Source organism: Macaca thibetana, chromosome 16 (assembly GCF_024542745.1).
Source record: "Macaca thibetana thibetana isolate TM-01 chromosome 16, ASM2454274v1, whole genome shotgun sequence".
In the NCBI taxonomy this organism is placed as follows: domain Eukaryota; kingdom Metazoa; phylum Chordata; class Mammalia; order Primates; family Cercopithecidae; genus Macaca; species Macaca thibetana.
The window spans coordinates 35966811-35982378 of record NC_065593.1 but is presented as its reverse complement, the minus strand read 5'-3'; the positions used below and the strand labels follow the sequence as shown (position 1 = coordinate 35982378).

Below are 15568 nucleotides of genomic sequence, written 5' to 3'. Positions count from 1 at the left end.
CTTTTAAATCATTTCTTCTTATTTGCCATAACGTGATCCAAAGTAAAAGCTCCCTTAGTTTTCAGCCTTTGACATAAGTATTGTTCATTTCAGGTATTTCTTCAACTGAAAACCTTTACAGATAGTCAGATGATTGAAATCTTCCATCACTGGCTGGATATGGTGGCTCACGCCTGTAATCCCAGCACTTTGGGAGGCCGAGGCGTGCGGATCACGAGGTCAGGAAATCAAGACCATCCTCGCTAACACGGTGAAACCCTGTGTCTACTAAAACTGCAAAAAATTAGCCGGGCATTGTGGCAGGCACCTGTAATTCCAGCTATTCTGGAGGCTAAGGCAGGAGAATCACTTGAACCCGGTAGGCAGAGGTTGCAGTGAGCCGAGGTCGTGCCATTGCACTCCAGCCTGGGAAACGAGTAAAACTTCATCTCAAAAAAAGAAAAAAAAAAAAAAAAGAAATCTTCTATCACTATACAACTACTTTTATGTACCAATTTGTAGTCTCAAAAATACACCATCGATTTATTATATCCAGTGGGGGAAATCTGTAGATATTCAAAATACCATTTTCTCTTTGCCCTCTCACCCATGTTTATTCTGTGCTTCAAAAAATTTATGGTTCTATACAGATATGTTGTCATGTACATCTGGAACTATACTTAATCAGCTATTTGTTTCCTAAGAACAAGGTTATGTGCTCTACTGTCAGGCACATATAATGAAGAATGTGTGATCTGAGATGATTTATAAAAGCTTATATACATACTTTTTTTGCATTTAATTTACTAGGATGTAACACAACCCTTACTGTTTTAAATTCTATCTCCCCATTACCTCTATTCCCTGTTTAATTTGCCCTTTCTTCCTCTGCCATTCATCTCCTTGTGATTATAATAGATACATCTTAGGTATCATTTTATCGTTCTAAGCAGATGTTATTCTATTTTTTCCCCTCCATTTGCAATATAAAGTATTCTTGATCAAACTGACCTGGGTAATTAACCTTTCTGATTTACTCTAGCTATAAGCCCATAATTCAAAGTATCTTAAGCCAAAATTTAGTGCAAAGTTGGCAAATAAATATCACATATGCCTTCCTCCTTCCCATGCTCATGGCAGACAGTGCTATTATTCTGCCATGCCCAGACACAGCTCCTTAATACAGCACTCTAACCAACCATTTTCTAGACATCTCATTCTCACTAGTACTTGCAGGAACCAGCTAAGCTGCTAGATTTAGTAAGTATTACCAAGTTTTCTGCCATGGTTACATAATTCAAGACGGCACACTTCTTTATTAACCATGTCAAGTCCAAATGCTTATTTTTGAATAAACAGAAATAAGAGCTATTATACTTCAGGGTATCAGGAAAATCTTTCAATAGTTCAAACTGACTGCTGAGTTTCAAAGTTTAAGTTACAGCAAGTGTATTTTTCAAGGCAACACTCAGAGCTAAATTTATACAAATCTAACCTGTCAATTGAAAGCATTACCTCCAGGTCTGTTTGCTTCTGTAGTTTTTGTATCACATTCATAGTTTTATTCACAGTAGCACATATGCGGCTCTTAGTCTCTTTCTGCTCAACAGCAACTGGTTTAAAGCGGGCATACAAAGTTTGATATCGAGACTTTATTGCTGACAATTCCTTTAAGAGTGTAACTGGATTTTTCTACATCAGGAAAAAAATTAACATGTATTAAATTATGAAAGATTAAGCTTTTTAAGAATTAAAATACTGTATACATACAACACATTCTACCATCCATTTAACTGAACACTGTTGAGTATTTAATTATGCAGCCACATGACATCAGATGGGCGATGGGGAAGCGAGAAAAGTATAAGACCTAGATCCTATTCTCAAGAAATTTATAGCCTAGGTACAGAAATAACCCACCAAAAAAATTAGCACTATTAAACAGCAAATAAGGGTCACCTTAGATATATAACATTTGATGCATAGTTCACAATAATAAATTATATATTTCTAAAATACAATTCTAAATGCTATTCGGAAGGCAATAAAAGGCACTATTTATACTTGTTCTTAAAGAATAAGACAACATGAAACTACTTATAAAACTTTTTTTTTTTTTTTGAGACAGAGTCTCACTCTTATTGCCCAGGCTGGAGTGCAGTGGCGCGATCTTGGCTCACTGCAAGCTCGGTCTCCTGGGTTCACGTCATTCTCCTGCCTCAGCCTCCGGAGTAGCTGGGACTACAGGTGCCTGCCACTATGCCCGGCTAATTTTTTTACATTTTTAGTAGAGACGGGGTTTCACCATGTTAGCCAGGATGGTCTTGATTTCCTGACCTCGTGATCCGCATGCCTCGGCCTCCCAAAGTGCTGGGATTACAGGCGTGAGCCACCGCGCCCGGCCAAAATTCGTAAACATACTATCATGGGGATAAAGTATGTATAAATATCAATTTATTTATATATATACAAAATATAAAATTCATGCCAACCCAACTGTATTTATAAACTATATTGGTTTCCCAGATTTATTTTGCAATATAAATTACCACTATTCCATAAAAGACATTTCAATTGGGCCCCTTCTGCCACTTGGTAATTCTTTTCTTTCTTTTAATTTTTTTTTTTTTTTTTTTAAATAGAAACAGGAATCTCACTCTGTCGCCCAGGCTGGTCTTAAACTCCTGGCCTTAAGCGATCCTTCTGCATCAGTCTCCCAAAGTGCTAGAATTACAGGTGTGAGCCACTGCACCCTGTCAGATTTCTTTTTTTATGATTAGGTAAGATTCATGTATTTTCAGGCCCACCAAGTGACAGCACAATTAATAAAAAGATCTATACCATAACTGTGAATTTTCGCAGGATAGAAAAAATATTCTGGGCCGGGCGCGGTGGCTCAAGCCTGTAATCCCAGCACTTTGGGAGGCCGAGACGGGCGGATCACGAGGTCAGGAGATCGAGACCATCCTGGCTAACACAATGAAACCCCGTCTCCACTAAAAATACAAAAAAAAAAAAATTAGCCGGGCGTGGTGGCGGCACCTGTAGTCCCAGCTACTCGGGAGGCTGAGGCAGGAGAATGGCGGGAACCCGGGAGGCGGAGCTTGCAGTGAGCCGAGATAGCGCCACTGCACTCCAGCCTGGGCGACAGAGCGAGACTCCGCCTCAAAAAAAAAAAAAAAAAAAAGAAAAAATATTCTGAAACTTCCAGGTGATAGGTAAGGGACTGGGGTAGGCTGAGAAGGAAAGCACAGACAAAGGATCAGGAATGAGAATGGCATCTATTTTTCAACAGCAACAATAGAAGCTAGAAAGCCACGAAGTGATGATGTTAAAATTAAGAGAAAATCTCCAATCTAGAATTCTATATTCAACAAAACCATTCATCAAATAAAGGGTTAAAGGGTGCAATAAAGACTTTTTCAAACATTCAGCATCTCAAAAAGTTAACTTTCTGTGTAATCTTCCTTGGGAAGCATCTAAAGGATATACTTCCAGATCAAAGAAATAAACCACCAAAAAGTGAAACATATGATCCAACACAGGAGTAAAACAAAGGGAAATACCAAAATAATGGTAAAGAAATCCCAGAAATGCCAGGCGCGGTGGCTCATGACTATAATCTCAACACTTTGGGAGGTCAAGATGGGTGGATCACATGAGGTTAGGAGTTCGAGACCAGCCTGGCCAACGTGGTGAAACCCCGTCTCTACTAAAAATACAAAAATTAGCCAGGCATTGTGGTGGGCACCTGTAGTCCTTGCTGCTCAGTAGGCTGAGGCAGGAGAATCACTTGAGCCTGGGAGGCAGTGAGCCAAGATGGCGCCATTGCACTCCAGCCTGGGTGACAACAGCGAAACTCCCTCTCAAAAAACAAACAAACAAAAAAAAAGAGGCCGGGAACAGTGGCTTACGCCTGTAATCCTAGCCTAGCACTTTGGGATGCTGAGGTGGGCGGATTGCCTGAGCTCAAGAGTTCGAGACCAGCCTGGGCAACATGGTGAAATGCCGTCTCTACTAAAATACCAAAACAAATAATAATAATAACTAGCCGGGCATGTGGGCGTACGCCTGTAGTCCCAGCTACTCGGGAGGCTGAGGTGGGAGAATTGCTTGAACCCGGGAGGCAGAGGTTGCAGTGATCCGAGATCACGCCACTGCACTCCAGCCTAACCACAGAGTGCGATAATATCTCAAAAAAAAAAAAAAAACACCCAGAAAGACAGCCATGCAAGAAGCCTATAGAGCAGGAGGTCAGATGGGAGCAGGACAGAGACACCAGAAAGGACAGGATGTTTCCATGGGAGAAAATGAAACTAAAGGAACATGTAGTGTGTCTGACAATATTGAGAAGAGTTTTACAGTCATTAGAAATGTCTGAGGCTGAATTAGTGATAAGTATATAGAAAAACTAAGCAGGCTAGGCCTTGGTGGCTCATACTTGTAATTCTAGCACTTTGGGAGGCCAAGGTGGGAGGATCGCTTGAGGTCAGGAGTTCAATATCAGCCTGGGCAACATAGCGTGAAACCTTATCTCTACGAAAAATAATTTAAAGGCCGCCTGCAAGTCCCAGCACTTTGGGAGACCAAGGGGGGCAGATCACTTGAGGTCAGGAGTTCTAGAACAGAATGGCCAACATGGCGAAACCTCATCTCTACTAATACTACAAAAATTAGCCGTGTGTGGTGGCACACGCCTGTAGTCCCCGCTACTCAGGAGGCTGAGGTGGGTGGATCACTTGAGCCTGGGAGGCAGAGGTTGCAGTGAACCAAGATCATGCCACTGCACTCCAGCCTGGGTGACAGAGCAAGACTCCATCTCAAAAAATAATAATAATAATAATTATATATAAATTACATATTATAAATTTATTATATATTTATATAATTTATAAATATAACAATTTATAAATATAACATATATAATTTATAAATATAACATATTTATATAATTATATATTATTATATATTATATGTAATAATAATTATTATTTTTTAAATTAGCTGGGTGTGGTGGCACATGCCTATAGTGCTACTCGGGCGGCTAAGCAGGGAGGATCACTTGGGCCTGGGAGGTAGATACTGCCGTAAGCCATGGTCACAGAGTAGCTGGGACTAAAGGTGTGTGCCACCACACCCAGCTAATTTTTGTATTTTTAGTAGAGATGAAGTTTTGCCATGTTGGCCAGGCTGGTCTAGAACTCCTCACCTCAGGTGATCTGCCTACCTCGGCCTCCCAAAGTGCTGGAATTACAGGCGTGAACCACTTTACCCAAGCTTTAAATTATTTTTTTGTGGAGATGGGGTTTCCCTATGTTGCCCAGGCTGGTCTCAAACTCCTGCTCTCCAGCCTGGGCGACAGAGCAAAACCTTGTCTCAAAAAAAAAAAAAAAAAAAAACTAAGCAAATGGAAGGGAAAAAAGAAAAAAATTATTAGCTCTAGAAAAACAGGTTGTGAAGAAAGGAAAGCAGACATAGTATTCAACAGGGTTTATATAAAAGCAATAGTTATAGAAATTGTGAAGATAGGAATAAATATAAGTAGTAAAGTATTTAAACTTTATCTCCCATAGTACAAAATTCTTCTTTTTTTTTAAGAGTTAGAATCAGCTCGGTGTGATGGCTCATGCCTCTAATCTGAGCACTTTGGGAGGCCCAGGCGGGTGGATCATGAGGTCAGGAGTTCGAAACCAGCCTGGCCAACATGGTGAAACCCTGTCTCTACTAAAAATACAAAAATTAGCTGGGCAGGGTGGCACATGCCTGTAATCCCAGCTACTCAGGAGGCTGAGGCAGGAGAATCGCTTGAACCCGGGAGGTAGAGGTTGCAGTGAGCCAAGATCATGTTCACTGCACTCCAGCCTGGGCGACAGAGCAAGACTCTGTCTTGGAAAAAAATTTTAAAAAAGAGTTAGAATCTCACTGTCACCTAGGCTGGAGTGCAGTGGTGCAATCATAGCTCACTTGAACTGCTGGGCTCAAGTGATCCTCCCACCTCAGCCTCCCAAGTAGCTGGGACTACAAGTGTGAGCTACTACAACAGGGCTATAGTAGGAGATTATTATTAGTGATAACAGCTAACATATAGCACTTACTCTGGACTAAACAGTTATATATGTTAACTAATTCTCTTTCAACCTCTGAGGTAGGTAGTAATATTTCCATTTTACAGATGAGGAAATTAAAGTACAGAAAGGTTGACTGACTTGGCTAAAATCACAATGCTAATAAGAGGCAGAGCCAGGATGTGAAGTATAACAGTTCGTATCCAGGAAATTAGTAGATGTTTCAGATGAGGAAAAATAAAAATGCAGTACAAGCAAACTATTTAGAAATATAAAGGAAATACCGTAAGACACTGAGATGAAGTGGTATCCTCCAAGGTGGGAATGTGAAGCATTATTCTTTGTAATTATAAGCTTTATATTTCTGTAACTCTTCAAATATATTCAAGAATTAATTTGACAAAAATAAAAGTTTAGGCCAGGGGTGATGACTCACACCTATAATCCCAACACTTTGGGAGGCTGAGACAGGAGGATCACTTGAGCCCAGGCGAGACCAGCCTAGTAAACATGGCAAAACCCCATCCCTACTAAAATGCAAAAAATTAGAACCAGGTGTGTTGGCACACACCTGTATTCCCACCTACTCAGGAGACTGAGGTGGGAGGATCACCTGAGCCCAGGAGGTTGAGGCTGCAGTCAGCCGTGATCATGCCACTGCACTCCAGTCTGGGCAACAGAGTGAGACTTTATCTGGGGGGGAAAAAAAAAAAAGTTTAACACTGGGAGGGAAATTGGTAGGAGGGAAGAAATCATCTTCCTCATGAGGTGATAATGAATTACATAACTTAATTATAAATGATCTTTAGGTAACTGGAATGTAGCTCAGTAGTAAAATATGCAGAGATCTGTACATATTAATATAACTCAGGAGAATGATGAGTTCCCCAAATACAGATTCATACAGGAAAAAATAAAAGTGGCAAGAACTAATCCTTGAGGATCTCACAAAACTAGGAAAGGAAAGCATATGCTTGATAAATCAAGCATAAGAAATAAATGGCCATAGAGCTAAAAGAGGACAGGGTAGTCAGGCAGCTACCCATAATACATGTGTTTATGACATTAGCTAAATCAATAAGACTGACATGGCAGTGAGTAATTCAGGACAACATGATTTGCATTTATGGCCTGTTTATGACAGGTTAGGACTGTGGTTAGGACTTAGCAACATACCACAAAGGAAAAAACTGTTGTGCACATAGCCTGTTTTATTTGAGTAACTGGCTCTTGGGAACCACTACATCCTTTTTTTTTTTTTTTTTTTTTTTTTTTTTTTGAGATGGAGTTTTGCTCTTGTTGCCCAGGCTGGAGTGCAATGGCGGGATCTCAGCTCACCGCAACCTTTGCTTCCCAGGTTCAAGCAATTCTCTTGCCTCAGCCTCCCGAGTAGCTGGGATTACAGGCATATGTGCCACCACGCCCGGCTAATTTTGTATTTTTTTTTTTTTTTTTTTTTTTTTTTTTGAGATGGAGTTTTGCTCTTGTTGCCCAGGCTGGAGTGCAATGGCGGGATCTCAGCTCACCGCAACCTTTGCTTCCCAGGTTCAAGCAATTCTCTTGCCTCAGCCTCCCGAGTAGCTGGGATTACAGGCATATGTGCCACCACGCCCGGCTAATTTTGTATTTTTTTTTTTTTTTTTTTTTTTTAGTAAAGATGGGGTTTCTCCATGTTGGTCAGGCTGGTCTTGAACTCCTGACCTCAGGTCATCCACCTGCCTTGGCCTCCCAAAGTGCTGGGATTACAGGTATGAGCCACCGCGCCTGGCCAGGAGCCTCTATATTCTTTTATTAGTGTTTGTAAACTGTAGTGTTCATAAACTTTTATTAGTGTTTGCTGCACTTTAGTTAATTTTGTGCCTATAATACTTCCAATTTAGGGTTTTACTTATCATAAGTGGATGATAAAAGGTTACAAGAATGGTTGGACAAGGTGGCTCACACCTGTAATCTCAACACTTTTTTTTTTAGCTGGGTGTGGTGGTATGTGCCTATAGTTCCAGGCACGTGGCAGACTGAGGTGGGAGGATTGCTTGAACCCAGGAAGTCAAGGCTGAAGTGAGCTGAGATTTTGTCACTGCACTCCAGCCTGGTGACAGAGTGAGACCCTGTCTTAAAAACACACACATACACACACACATACAGAGTCTTTAAACTGATAAGAACAGATACTACACTTGATCTTAGCCAAAAGGCTGAGAAGCAATGTCACACCAATCTTTAAGACAAAAGAAAGAAAGGAAGGAAGGGGAGGCAGGGGGAGGAAAGGAAAGGAACAAAGGAATGGAAGGGAAGGGAGGAAAGAAAGGAAGAAAAGGAAGGAAGGGGCCAGGTGTGGTGGCTCACGACTGTAATCCCAGCATTTTAGGAGGCTGAGGCAGGTGGATCACTTGAGGTCAGGAGTTCGAGACCAGCCTGACTAACATGGTGAAACCCCATCTCTACTAAAAAATACAAAAATTAGCCAAGCATGGTGGCCTGAGCCTGTAATCCCAGCTACTTGGGAGGCTGAGGAGGGAGAATCCCTTGAACCTGGGAGGCCGAGGCTGCAGTGACCCAAGATCGTACCACTGAACTCCAGCCTGGGCAACAGAAGGAAGGAAAAGGAAGGGAAGAGAGGAAAGGGAGGGAGAAGAAGGACGGGAGGAAGGAAAAGAGGGAGGGAGGGAAGGAAGGAAGGAAGGAGAGAAAGAGAGAAGGAGGGAAGGAAGGAAGGAAAGGAGGAAGGGAGGAAAAGAGGGTAAGGGGAAGGGAAGGAAGAGAGAAAGAGAGGGAGGGAGGGAGGAAGAGAGAGAAAGGGAGGGGGAGAGAGAAAGAAAAAGAAAAGAAAAGGAAGAAAAAAGAGAAAGAGAGAGAAAAAAATAGGGAGCTAAAACAGTACAAACTACACTCCCATAGAATTCTAGCATTCCATGAAATAAACAGTAAAAACTAAACATTCATGAAATTTTCCCAATTTTGTATAAAATGTTAGTTTAACTTGTACTTCTACCCAATCCAAAAAAATTTTTTTAATTTTATGGAATTTTTTTAAACTGTAAAACGCAATATTTCTCGTCTGCTGGCAAGTGCTATCAAAGACAAATATTGGTTGGGCGTGGTGGCTCATGTCTGTAATCCCCACACTTTGAGAGGCTGAGGTAGGCGGATCACTTGAGATCAGGAGTTCGAGACCAGCCTGGCCAACATGGTAAAACCCCGTCTCTACTAAAGATACAAAAAAAAAAAAAAAAAAAATTAGCCAAGCATTGTGGCGCACACCTGTAATCCCAGCTACTTGGGAGACTGAGGCAAGAGAATCGCTTGAACCCAGGAAGTGGAGGTTGTGGTGAGCTGAGATTGCACCACTGCACTTCCAGCCTGGGTGACAGAGTGATCCGTCTCAAAAAAAAAAAAAAAAAAGATAATAAGCCTCATACCTGGCCTTTGGGGGAAAAAAAGATACACATTATTAAATTAGTGATTTTAGTGTTAATGTTAACAGATGATGCTTGGATATTACTTGCTTTCACCCCCATGGACATATATGTATACGATTTTATGACATAAAGCAGAGTTAATGTTTCTAATCAACCTAAACTTAGAATAATTAAATACATAGCTTTATGTGGAAATCACTATTCATAAAATACAACTAAAAAATCTAATAGTGTATCATTACCTTCCTCAGAGAATATGCTGAATGCCAGGACTTCTCCCCTCAAACTTACTAAAGAACAACTGCCCTAGAGGTACCTATATTCTCTCTTGGAATTTCAGGGGCTGCCACAGTGGCTTGTACCTCTGAACTCAATGATTATTTTTTAAAGGTTAGGGGGAAAAAAGTAGCCACAAATTTCATGGACTATTGATACTATTTCTCCAGTATGCTATAACCAAGCTTCCAACACAATGACAAGATTTTAAGATTCTATAAACTTAGTAATATAATTCTTATGATCTATTACTATTAGGAATGCTATCAGAAAATTCTAAAGTATTCAGTTAAGGCTTTTTTTTTTTTTTTTTTTTTAAGCTTATTTATTTCGGAGATTACCTCGCTTGCTGAATCAGGATGATTAGTCTTGATTTCATATTCCAACCTGTATTGAATGTAATCCAGATCAGACTCAGCTTTCTGGAACTAAAGATCACCACAAATCATTATTGTATAAACCAAAAGAGTAATAGTAAACATGATACTTTATTTTTTCTCTTTACATTTGTTAGTATTTCAATAAGTGATACATACTCATTTGAAAATGTGGAAATAAAAAGTATATAAAATATCCATTATCCATAATAACTATGCTCTATTAAAAATTTAAAAAGTAGTTAACATTTTAAAGTCATTTCTGTATGCCTCTGTCTTACATTTTGAGCCAAAATCAAGATACTGAGTAGTCACTGTCAGATATTAATACAAAAAACTAATAAACTAATATAAAAAAGTTTTTTATAATTAATATAAAAAACTTCAAGAATTTCCTAGGGTCACTGATACTCTCATCAGTTAGGCAGTGTTTTTCTGCCTCTGGCAGAAAATACAGTTTCAAGTTAAAACACAGAACAAATTTATTTCAGGAATACTCATATTGTTACCTTTATTTGCAATCCCATTGATCAAAGAGCTACAGCTATGTGCCACGAAAATTAAGAGGGCTTAAAAAGTCACAAATTTCACAAGAAAAGCTACATACGATATAGGAGTAATAGTCTGAATAACCCCAATTTACTGAACCTGGGTGCCAGCATGGGAACTTGATCTGTAGTAAACCTCCAAGGAAGAAAAAAGGGGAGAACTACCACCCTGAGGCCATTATGAATATAGGATGCCTGAATTTAAGTGAAAAGTTACATTTAAAAATATCAATATCTGCCGGGCACAGTGGTTCATTCCTGTAATCCCAGCACTTTGGGAGGCCAAGTCAGGTGGATCACCTGAGGTCAGGAGTTTGAGACCAGCCTGGCTGACATGGCGAAACCTCGTCTCTACTAAAAATACAAAAATTAGCTGTGCGTGGTGGCAGGAGCCTGTAATCCCAGTTACTCGGGGGACTGAGGCAGGAGAATTGCTTGAACCCTGGAGGTGGAGGCTACAGTGAGCCAAGATTGTGACACTGCACTCCAGCCTGGGCGACAAGCGTGAAACTCCGTCTCCATAAAAAAAAAATAATATTAAGTATTTGGGGCCAGGCATGGTGGCTCATCCCTGTAATCCCAGCACTTGGGCAGCTGAGGCGGGCAGGTCACTTGAGCCCAGGAGTTCAAGGCTAGCCTGGTCAACATGGCAAAAACCCATCTCTACTAAAAATACTAAAATTAGCTGGGCATAGTGGCATGTGCCTGTGGTCCCAGCTATTTGGGTAGAGCTGAGGCACTAGAATCGGTTGAACTGAGCAGGCGGAAGTTGCAGTGAGCCAAGATCGGCCACTGCACTCCTGCCTGGGTGACAGAGCAAGACTCTATCTCATAAATAAGTAAATAAATAGACATCAATATTTGGAATACCATGCTGTTATTGAATATGATGGTATACAAAAAATACTTAAGGGGGAGCTTTCACATTTTGCTCTATATCTGTAGGATTTGTAATGAAAATGATGGTATACAACAAAATACTTACGGGGGGGCTTTCACATTTTATTCTTTCTGTAGTATTTGTAATGAACAGCTATTTAACCTTTTAAAAGGCCATCAGTTTTTAAAATGATAATATATAGACAGATTTGACATGACACTATATTTATGACTTGTTAAATACAAAAACAGCCTTAAGTATGTTATGGCCTCTTTTTGTAAAAGAGGTGTATACATATAGAAAGTTGAGACAGATACGTGACAGTGTTAAAAAGAAGTTTCTTTTTCTTTTTTATGAGACAGGGTTTGCTCTGTAGCCCAGGCTGAAGTGTTGTGGCACCATCAGAGCTCACTGCAGTCTCAAACTCCTGGGCTTATGGGATCCTAGCCCTTCCGAGTGCACCTGGGACTACAGGCACATGCCATGGCACTCGGCTAATTTTTGATTTTTTGTAGAGACAGGATCTCATTATGTTGCCCATGCTGGGCTCAAGCAGTCCTCCTGCCTCAGCCTCCCAAAGTGCTGGGATTGCAGGTGTGAGCCACCGTGTCCAGCCTAAAAGTAGTTTATTTCTGCAAGTGGTATAATCAATGAATTATTCGTAACTTCTTGAAATTCAGCATCTTTTACAGGACCTTAAAGCATATACTGCCTTGAGTTTATCAGGGATATAACCATGGTCCTTAGAGTTTACTACAGAAAGGAAAACATGATTTCCACAGGCATGGTCTCCTATTTCTAGCCCAAAACATAGGAGGCTGTTTGCTGGGAGGGTGCTGCTCTTATTATGAACTTTATTACTGAACTAAAGATTGATTCTCGAAATTGTGAAGCCTAAGTGGAAGGAGAAAAACTGTTAAAAGCAGTTCTCAGGTCTAACAAGAAATGATGTACAGTTATTTTTAGTATATAAAAGGTTCTATTAGGGGCCGGGTGCGGTGGCTCATGCCTGTAATCCCAGCACTTTGGGAGGCCGAGGCGGGCAGATCACGAGGTCAGGAGATCGAGACCATCCTGGCTAACATGGTGAAACCCTGTCTCTACTAAAAATACAAAATAATTAGCCGGGCGTGGCGGCAGGCGCCTGTAGTCCCAGCTACTCAGGAGGCTGAGGCAGGAGAAAGGCATGAACCCGGGAGACAGAGCTTGCAGTGAGCCGAGATCACACCACTGCACTCCAGCCTCGGTGACAGAGCAAGACTCTGTCTAAAAAAAAAAAAAAAAAGGTTCTATTAAGACCTTACTTTCAAATGTAGAGTAAGACAAAATGGCTGTCAGAAATTCAAATGCTTCTAAGGTCAGAAGCTGTCATCACTGAACAGAATTTCAGAAATAAACTAGTTTCCATCACTAATAATTTCTCTTATCATTGACCTAAATTGGAATGGAAAACTCTGTAATGACCAAAATTCTATCTTTATAGCCAAAACTTGGGGGGGAGGGTACAGATAAAAGAGAAAGTTTTTGTTTTTAAACATATTTTCCACGTCAATATCTGATTTCTATCTCTAACATCAGGGAGTCGTTCTAAGTCAGAAAAATTAATGTTGGGTACATAATTACAAAGTGGGTTTAAAATGATTTCCAAAAAGTGGAAGCTTTTCATTTATCCTATATATTTGTCAGATGAGCTGCCATGATTAAATTAATCAATAATTACACCTCCTTAAAAATACTAATGTTTGTATTTGTGTGTGTATTAAGAAATTCCTATTAGCATAATTTCTCTTACTAAGACATACTTAGGGATTATCTTTTCCTATAAATAAGAAAAGTACACTAACCCATCAAACATGTGGATGGAGAGAATGAGGAGACACCAGGAGCCAGAGCAAATCAAAGTTAACAAAGACTGTGAGCACTCAAGACCTGATTTTCTTGTTTGTCTTAATTACTAAACAGACCACAATTCCATAGCTTTTTTCAATGAGTTATATAACATTCTTAAGCACAACTTTAAATACGAGTCTTTAAAGCTTGTTTTAGTCATTTAGTTTACCATAAATTATGGAATTTGTGGCTCCAGAGATTCCTAAGACAATCTCTATTCTAGGAACCCTTAACATGTTTATGAAACAAATTATTAAGCTTACATATTTTTTAACTTGATATTTTAGTTGTGCTTGAAGTTTAGCATAATCTCATGTAGTTCCTTGAACAGTAAATTTCCTTATTTTATTTTTATTTTTTTTTGAGAAGAGTTTTGCTCTGTCGCCCAGGCTGGAGTGCAGTGGCACAGTCTTGGCTCACTACAACCTCTGCGTCCAGGGTTTAAGCAATTCTCCCTCAGCCTCCTGAGAGCTGGGACCACAGGCCTAAATTGTCCTAAATTTGGCAAGTGAGACCTCCAAGGTCTGAAAGATCTTTACAATAATCTAACATATATGTCACAAAACATGATGAGTTTGGGGGACACAAAACTCCAAAATGTAGACTATATTCATATATATAAATATTATATATATATTTTTTTCATTTATTTATTTTTTTGAGACAAGGTCTCGCTCTGTCACACATGCTGGAGTACAGTGGCAACATCTCGGCTCACTACAGCCCCAGGCTCAAGAGATCTTCCCACCTCAGCCTCCCAAGTAGCTGGGACTATAGGCACATGCCACTACGCCCAGCTGATTTTTGTATTTTTAGTAGAGACAGGGTTTCACCATATTGGCCAGACTGGTCTCTAACTCCTGACCTCAGGCGAGCGGCCTGCCTCAGCCTCCCAAAGTTCTGGGATTACAGGTGTGAGTCACCGGCCCTGCATGTTTTTAAGAGAGGTTTCTGCTCTGGTTTCCTGTAATGCCTAGGGGCCCAAAATGTGTTAATCATCAAATGGTACCAAAAAGAGGCGGTTTCTACTTTTAAATAACTTCTATTTTAGGAAGATACCAAAGAGTACCCTTCTAATCAATGGTATGATGAAATCAACTAAACTGTCATTTTTTTTTCTTTTTTCTTTTTTTTTTTTTGAGAGAGTCTCTGTCTTCTGTCATCCAGGCTATAGTATAGTGGTGCGATCACTGCAACCTCCACCTTCCAGGTTCAGGCAATTCTCCTGCCTCAGCCTCTGAGTAGCTGGGATTACAGGCACCTGCCACCACACCCAGCTAATTTTTACTCATTTTCGTAAAATGGGGTTTCACCATGTTGCCCAGGCTGGTCTCAAACTCTTGACCTCGAGTGATCTGCCATCCTTGGCCTCCCAAAGTGCTGGGATTTAGGCGCGGGCCATTGCCCCCAGCCTAAACTGTCAAGATTTTTTGCAAGACAATTATTAAACAGAGCCATCATTACAAATTAAATTATATAAATTAGCCAGGCAAGGTGGCAGAAAAAATATTTTCCACGGTGCCCGGCCTGAAAAAATATTTTTTTAAATTACATTTTTTAAAAATATAAAATAATTTTTAAAATATTTTTTAAAATTTTATCTTGTGTATTTATTTATGTTTAAAAAATATTTTTGAGATGGAGTCTTGCTGTCCCCCAGGCTGGAGTGCAGTGGTGTGATCTCAGCTCACTGCAAGCTCTGCCTCCCAGGTTCACACCATTCTCCTGCTTCAGCCTCCCGAATAGCTGGGACTACAGGCGCCAGCCACCACGCCAGCTAATTTTTTTGTATTTTTAGTAGAGATGGGGTTTCACCGTGTTAGCCAGGATGGTCTCGATCTCCTGACCTTGTGATCCGCCTTGGCTTCCCAAAGTGCGGGCAATACAGGCGTGAGCCACCACGCTCAGCCTAAAAAAATACATTTTTAAAAAATATAAAATAATTTTTTAAATATTTTTTAAAAAGACAAGAAAAACAGCTTGTGCTAGGTTTGATGTGTACCTGTAGTCCCAGTTACTGAAAAAGCTGAAGCAGGAGGATTGCTTGAGCCCAGGAGTTCAAGGCTGCAGTGTGTTATAATCTCTTCTGTAAATAGTCACTGTACAACAGCCTGGGCAATATAGTGAGACCCCA

General features: G+C 40.3%; 1 protein-coding gene and 1 pseudogene across 6 annotated transcripts in view; both read right to left on the bottom strand.

The window, feature by feature from the left end:
- The window catches only part of SKA2 (spindle and kinetochore associated complex subunit 2), a 976874-nt gene that overhangs the window by 7541 nt on the left and 953765 nt on the right, over window positions 1-15568 (bottom strand). For all 6 annotated transcript variants that reach the window (XM_050764802.1, XM_050764801.1, XM_050764805.1 and 3 more), the window contains 2 exons: window positions 10081-10167; window positions 1495-1671 (listed from right to left, as the gene is read on the bottom strand). In XM_050764802.1, coding sequence (XP_050620759.1) covers window positions 1495-1671; window positions 10081-10167 — 264 coding nt within the window. The remainder of the gene's footprint in view (window positions 1-1494; window positions 1672-10080; window positions 10168-15568) is intronic.
- On the bottom strand, window positions 8088-8251 carry LOC126940089 (uncharacterized; annotated as a pseudogene).